General features: G+C 40.6%; 1 protein-coding gene across 1 annotated transcript; it reads right to left on the reverse strand.

Moving 5' to 3' along the window:
* Positions 1 to 3,694: 3,694 nt before the first annotated feature.
* Positions 3,695 to 5,983, reverse strand: hoxc8a (homeobox C8a; the record flags this gene model as incomplete). The annotated part of the gene is made up of 2 exons (XM_083642309.1): positions 3,695 to 4,023; positions 5,548 to 5,983. 2 exons carry the CDS (start codon positions 5,981 to 5,983, stop codon positions 3,695 to 3,697), a joined length of 765 nt encoding a protein of 254 aa, XP_083498435.1.
* Between the last annotated feature and the right edge of the window lie 1,885 nt (positions 5,984 to 7,868).

A 7,868-nucleotide genomic window follows, 5' to 3' on the forward strand; every position in this document is an offset into this window, starting at 1 on the left:
CTTCGACCCAAATAAATGCAGAAAATTTGAATTACATACATGGAGGTGAGGGGCATCTTGTCCATGCAGGCCGTGCATGCTCTCTGTACTGAGCCTCTGCACATAAAGACAAGACCCGTCCAGGATAATGTGCGCCGTGCGTTTACACCGCCAATAAAGTTTACAGCATCTAACACTAAACTTTATAGGCAATGTCAACCCTCTGGTAAAACTGCACACACAATGGACCATGGTGCCTAAGAATAGCTGTCACTTGCAGGAAAACTTCCGGAAAATTCTAAAGCCTACAGGCATGCAAATAACATAGGACCGCTTTAAAAGAAATAAACACCCAGAATGAAAAGGCTGCATTTTAGAATCTCGTTTTATTCAGCAACATTAGAAAAATGAATAAGACACAAAGGAGAAACAGCTCCAACGTGAAACCTGGACATAATGCGTTTGTAGTCTAGGCCTAAAGGGAAATACTGATGATATGAAAAGGCATTTAGCAAACAATATGTTGTCTATTTTCTATGGGTAATACGCAATCGAAAAGCCTATTACATGGTGCTTTTGTGTTTAAAAAATAAATAAGCAAAGCTGAAGCATATACCCTAAGTTTTGTTTTGTGTCACTTTATTCGTTATAGACTACACTATACAGCTGTTCTAACAGTCCATTCTTCAAAAATATAGGCCTACTAAGGTTTTTATGAATAGGCTATGTGACTCTGTTGTGGTTTTTCTCATCACAAGTTCGCTTATGTCTAACAAAAACGTTAGATTGGAACAACAGAAATACGTCAACTAATAATTGAAGAAATGGTGCATCAATTCGTTGTTGTTGTTTTTCTGTCACTAAAAACTAGGTTACATGATTCTGTTTAGGCATTGATTTCCCAAACCACATAAGCTATCTGCTTCGTACTTAAAAGACACCTAAAATAACTTAAAGGGAAAAGGAGTTAATTAATTAGAGCTTATATATCACACACACCGCAATAGCCTCTTGGGTAAGGTGTTTGCCTCCCCTATCGAATGGACAGTTTTTACATGGGCCAACTATTGAACCAATATAAAGCAGATAGATGCACCGGGAGCTTTGAATAATTTAGATTGATGACAATGAAACAACGACATGAAGCCAAGACACAGTTTCCTATTTGAAATTAGACCGCCTAATAAAGTATTAAAGAGTATATCAAATGAATAACCTCACAGTTGAACTGAGGTGAGCCGAGCCTCAGTTTGTGCAATGTCACTCCGCTGGCCTTCACAGTAAAAGTGAAGCTGGTATTTCAATTAAAATGCGGGCGAAATCTGTGCTTCTAAACTATATAGGCTGCACAGTTCACTTTCGCATGCATGTAAAAAGCACGATCAGGTTTCTATTATGGGTCGAGCCAACTGTTCTTTGTGTAGCAAGGATTCAAGTGACCTATAGCCATGGCTGGGTTTGGGGGATGATGGAGTAGGCTATGTGATACTGTTATATTGGACAGATTTTGGTGATTGTCTATGTTATTCCAAATAGTCGATGTCTTCAGCATGTAAATAAATCAACAACAAGTCTGATCTTATACACCAGAGGATACGAGACCTGGGCATGGTGCTATCTGCACTTGGCCTTTTACTTGCTTTGATTTCAAGGTTTAGCTGCAGGTTTGTCTCAGCATACAAGTTTCGCCAAAGACCTAAGCCAGACAGACTCCCATGTTGTAATTATTTAGTCTGACTATTATTATCATCATACAGCAGGAGTTTGTTCATATAATATCAAAGCCATTATTCAACCTAAGATTCATTAAGAAATGTTTCCTGTCCTCCCTGAAGCGAGGAACTTTCTTATTAAGAGGATGAATCAAACGGCCCATGCCGCTGGAGAATACGCACGCTGTGAATGAGATTCACAAGCCTTAAAAGGTAAAATGTGGCATGTGCAAAAGACTGTCTGTCTTCGTTTTTAATCCAACAAGTTGGAGAGTTTAAATTACCTTTATTCAGGAAGATATTCAATACATACTCGCCGTCAGTAGCCTACTTTACGCACGCTTTACGCGCATAATCTCAAATCAAGCATCCAAAATACACAACTGCATTTGCAGTTGTTGTTTCATGGAGATGTGCATGCCATTTTTGATTTGGATTCTCAGATTCCCGCTTGAAGTGCAAAATCGGGGGTAATAGTAAACCACTCAAGGTTTCTCCAATAGCTAAAGTTTAGGCTATAAAACATCATACTTTACGACTGAAGGTTGAACAGAATTACAGTGAAGTGGTGAAAACACAATATAGGCTAAATGTAGGCTACTATGTCCTGTAGACTACATTCCGGTGTGGCCATGCAGTGCACACATAGGGCCTGCGTGTGTTCTTTATTTTATTATTTATTTTTATTTTATTTGTGGGAAATATGGAACAGTTTCAGTTATCGCAAGTATAATCTCAATAAAAACAAATGATTGTGAGCCATCTTGTTTATTCGTGATTTTACATCAACAACAATGGCGGGGACACACAATTCCGTCTTTCACAGGAGAAACACCAGGAAACGAGCATACTGTTAACATCAATATATAACAAGACGTACATAAAGATTATATTCAGTGCAAAACAACTACGCTATATCACCAGCACATTAAAATAAAAATTCCTTACTTTAAAATCGTTGAAATTGTAGCAGGTATTATCATACACAGTTATGTGCGTTATAGGCAGTTTTAGTTGTTGGGGAAATAGCTTTCAATCAAAACAGAGCGATGCCACAAGTGTGGAATATAAATTCTGAAAAGGCAAGGCTCTGAGTTTAGGTAGTGCCGTGGTACAATCTCAAAATGGTTTGCTTGGCTTTGAGCTAATTGTCTTCCCAAGACTCACAAATTGTCTTCAACAAGTGTATACTGTATATTGGGTAAATACTACATACATAACTTAATAATATAAGGTTGATATATAACACTTTCAAATAAAACCATATGAAATCTCTATATTCAGAAATCTCTATTGCAATTTCCCCAGGTTTAGGTAGCATCAAGGGATTTCAAACGATTGCATTTCCCTGGTAATCCTAGAAAAACGATGTCTGAGGAGCTAATGGCTATCTTTGTCTAGGCCATTCACATGAAAACAAGTAAAACAGTAACAGTAACAATAATAATCATAAAAACGTTTGTGTTTCATACATGGGCTGCTAGCCAATGTAACTGTTGTGATGATGTTGAACACTTACTACTAAGTTAGGCCTACATCGCTTACAATTTCGGAAAGGCAGCTATTTGAAATGACGTTCTTTTAAATGTGGCTATCATCTATTTACAACACAGGTCGGCGTTGGTCATATCTTGATCTTTTATGGCTATGCTTTTCATATGGTTATTAAAAGTAAATTTGTAAAAGTAGCCAAGCCATTTTCCGTGTAACATGCGTTTAATTCACCCATTTGGCAAGAGGGCGTTACTTCTATAAAGTAAAACATTGCTACAAGCGTGTAGCTATGGAAATCCATATGGCTCTTCTAACCATGTTTGCATCAGGTTAATTGTGAGAAGGGATAATTTTGCCTATTTATGAGAGCAATATCTGTGGGATTCCTGTCCCCTCTTGACAAAATGAAAGGGTGGTCATAAAGTTGACGCTCTCTGCCTCCTTGTCTGTTTATGGGGCCTCTCTTTTTCTCTTTTTCAGCCATATAACCATAAAAAACCACCATAAAATCACTCCTTGGTCTCCTCTTTCTCTTCCGCTTCTTTCTCCTCTGCCTCTTCCCCTTCACCGTCCTCGTTGGCCTCTTCCTCGGCCTCGGCCTCGGCCTCGGCTTCAGCCTCTCCTCGCTGACCCGGAAACTTGTCTTTGTTGTTTTCCTTTTTCCACTTCATCCTTCTGTTCTGAAACCAGATCTTCACCTGGCGCTCGGTGAGGCTCAGGGCGTGGGACACCTCGATCCTCCTCTTGCGGGTCAGGTAAGGGTTGAAGAGAAACTCCTTCTCCAGTTCAAGAGTTTGGTAACGGCTGTAGGTTTGCCTCCCATTCCGTCTGCCTGGGGCTTGGATGGAGTAAAGTCAAAGGTTAGCTGGACTGACTACGGTCTTCCCTAGAAAACATCATAGGCTAGCCAATGTGATTATTTGGAAATGTGCCCCCCCCCCCCCACTGCATGAATAGCCTTGTTGACCTTCTATGAATTTAGCTTTTGAGTATATACAATCTAAACAGAAAGTATAGGCTAATAGCTCCTATTGCATGCATAATCTGTAAGTATGCCTATTTTAGTTGTACCATAAATGCTTATTTCGATATCTGTCTGCAGAAGTGATTATCCTAATTACACCTTTTACAGCCAATTCCCCAATGGTTATTGGGTGAGTATGAGAAAACAAGAGAAAAATATCTATGGCGTATCAATAAAACGATGGCTATCAATTATTAATCTATATATAGATCTATTAATATGAGCAAATTCGTAAATGCATGCTCTCAGTTCATTGATGCCAAATTCCTACACACATATACACATGCACTGTACACATATTCTGTTTTAGTGTTTAAACTATTAGATGCTGTGTTTACTAAAATAGATTTAGGATTATTTTCCACACTTGTAAATTGGGCCTAAACCTGATTAAACACATGCACGCAAGCACGCATTCACGCACACAGACACACAAACACAAACACACGCACACGCACGCACGCACGCACGCACGCACACACACACACACACACACACACACACACACACACACACACACACACACACACACACACACACACACACACACACACACACACAGGATAAAGTAAAATACAAAAATACAGATGGGAAAAGGCAAATAGTACTGTAAGTACTGTTCTCTCGGGGTCTGCATACAAATAAGATATGAGGAACAAGAAAATCAACCTTATAACTGCCTGCCTGGAGGACGTGTATGAACGTTGGCTAGTCTGGGAACAGAATGATCATGGAAGGAAGAGGTAGGCTACTATCTGCAAAGCTGATATAATTATGGCTAATAAGGCTGAGTCACTTTGGGCCTGTGGTTCCCATACCCTCAAAGTCCCGGTTCTTATGGGTGATCGGGTCATGTTGTGTTCTCAGCGGGCTAACCTTCCTGTCAGTATATGGGATTGCAAGTGGTGGCCTGTATAATACCACCATGTTTTTTCTTAAACCCAGTGACACGTTCCTCACCCTATATAGCGCCTTTAGAATTTGTGAAATATCTTATGAGAATGATAATTGACTTCAAAGAACTGGTTTCATGAGAAGCTGTGTGTTTATGAGCACTTTGGAAAGCAACAATGTAACCCCTGTATAGAAATGTGCTTCAGGGGTGTAAGCTAATAACAGTAGCTGATAATGTTTTATATCCCCTATCACGTTCCCTATACTGATTTAGCTTTATCTGTGACAAACAAACACACTCTCTCTCACACAAACAACACACAGGCATATTTAGCACACACACTAATATCCACATACACACACAGACGCTCAAGCACGCACACGCGTCAAGCGGAGAAAGAGTAACATAGAAAGACGAATAGGAAATAATTATATAGTTCTGACCGTGGGGTCTCATCCAAGGAAACATAAGAGTGGGAGAGGAGTTTTGATTTAAGTGGCCTTGTCCTTCTCCGGGGTTAGAGCTGCTCGACGATTTACAGTCTGGGTATTGCGCTAGGCTTGCGTCTTGCTGGGTACCATAAAGCGTTTGCCTCGGAAGGGCTTCATATCCATAAAATTTCGTTGCGTCTCCATGGCAAGCCAGAGCACAGGGGTTCTGCTGGTATCCCGGGTTGGAGATCCCCGTGGTCCCGTGGTGGAAAAAGTCCTGCACATGATGGGACGGGTGCTGAAAGCCCGGTGCAGCTGCTCCCGGTCCGTACACCAGCGTGTGGCTGCGGGCAACGCTTTGTGGGAACCTGCAGTCGTAGTAAGTTGGCTCCAGTGACTCGCCGCCTTTGTATTTGGAAAAAAGAGGGTTAACAAAATAGGAGCTCATGTTGAGTTTGCATCAAGCAGACGGGCTCTCTCGCAGCAGAATATGTCCTTTAGGATGATGGCAGCCTTTTGTTTAGGGTCCCAACTCGCACAGCGCGCACAGGCAGACAAACCGGAACTAGGAGAAACGCTGCCCCTTTGGACAATCCACGGCAGCTCACTCTCTCTCAACCGCTCCTCTCATCGGATTTCTCTCGCAGTCGTCAGTGTTTTTCCAGCGTTTGCAGGCTCAAACCCGGCTCATGGCATGTGCTTTGGATGTGCGTTAGCTAAGGTTAAAGCTGGCTTGCTCCACCGGCACAGTCACAGACGCTGCTCGCTTTTCTTTCGTTTTTTTTTTTTTTTTTTTTTTTTAGCTTCCCACCCAAACACCCCCACCACAACCTCACCCCCCTCCCTCCCAAACACCCCCTCCCTCCATCTTTCCACGACCGGTCAGACGTGGGCCTGTGTACACCTTGAGAGGAGCTGCACTAATCATAGCCAACAACACAAGAGGCTTTTAGTATGATCAATGCTATATTTATCACAATAAAGGTTTGTTGCAGTCAGTTATCAATGGAGTTAGGAAATGGTTAAAATATAAGCACTAGGCTATGACTGGGATGCTCTTTCAGTGGTCCAAAGTCATAGTGTAGGTAGGGGTTATAACGGAGGTCTAGTATTTGGCAAAATGAATTTGTGTTATATAGGCCCAATTTAAAGACACACTATATTGTATATAGCTGCAGTTGACCTCTGGGGCCCCCATCAGGTTAACATAGCATTTGGAAGTTCATAAACGCCAGAATGTTACAACAACAAAAACAATGTGAGTAAAACTACAACATGATGTAGGCCTAGGCCTATATGTAAAATTATGAATGAAAAGAGTGAAACCATCCTCTGCGTGGTAATCGAGTAATGGCCACGGTGTCACACTTGCACCAAGCGCTGTAAAACACCGACACACGCAAATATAAACACGACCTATGAATACTATAGCTGCCGCTTACTGACCCCGTAAAACCTACGAGGATACGTAGTAAATCTCCCACGTGGAGGAGTTCATAAAATTTTACATCGGATGTTTAGCTGTAATCAGCGCCCATATTCCCAACTCAATAGTTGTATAGGCTCTCTCTCTCTTTCTCTCTCTCCAAATATTCCAGTGTGGTTTTTGTGGGGTTACTGACGATTTTTACACATCGTCGTAAAATATGAAAGGCGCACTGAGCGAATTTATAGACCTTTCACACTCTATAAATATGCAGATTGCCAATCATTGTTGCACACTTATTGGGGACTTTGAACCGCTGGTACTCACATTACAATCGTAATATATTAAAGACATTATGACCCAATAGCTCTAATGTTTTCAACGACTTATGCAACGATGATGATAGGGTAAACCCTGCTTATTACAATATTTTTACTATTATTATCATCATGATTGTTGTAATTATAGGCTATTATTGGTGATGTTCTCATTTTATTATTGGTGTTAGTTGTTATTTTGTGGTATTTATATTGTTGTTGTTGTTACTATTGCTATTAATCTTATAATTGTTGTTTACAAACTGTTATTAAAGTGTTCTGCCTATCTCAATCTAAATATTGTTTCTGACTGTTTATTGATGTTGCCTTTGTTTGTTAGTATAACATATTTCTTTATATTCCATCTTTAACATCACAAAAGTGAGAATTAGAAAATAACCACCAAAACACGAATCCAGAAACAAACCCTATTATGAGACGTGTTTACGCCATCTAAATGTAGACGTGAGATATTTTGCTATAACTAAAGTCTGTTTTTATATGATGTTAAATAGGCACATGTTGCAACTCAACTATGACAGAAAAGCCCACTTGGCAGAATTTATAAGCTGTGGTGGGGGGAGGGGGGG

Source organism: Poromitra crassiceps, assembly GCF_964638095.1.
Source record: "Poromitra crassiceps genome assembly, chromosome: 8".
Taxonomy (NCBI): Eukaryota; Metazoa; Chordata; class Actinopteri; order Beryciformes; family Melamphaidae; genus Poromitra; species Poromitra crassiceps.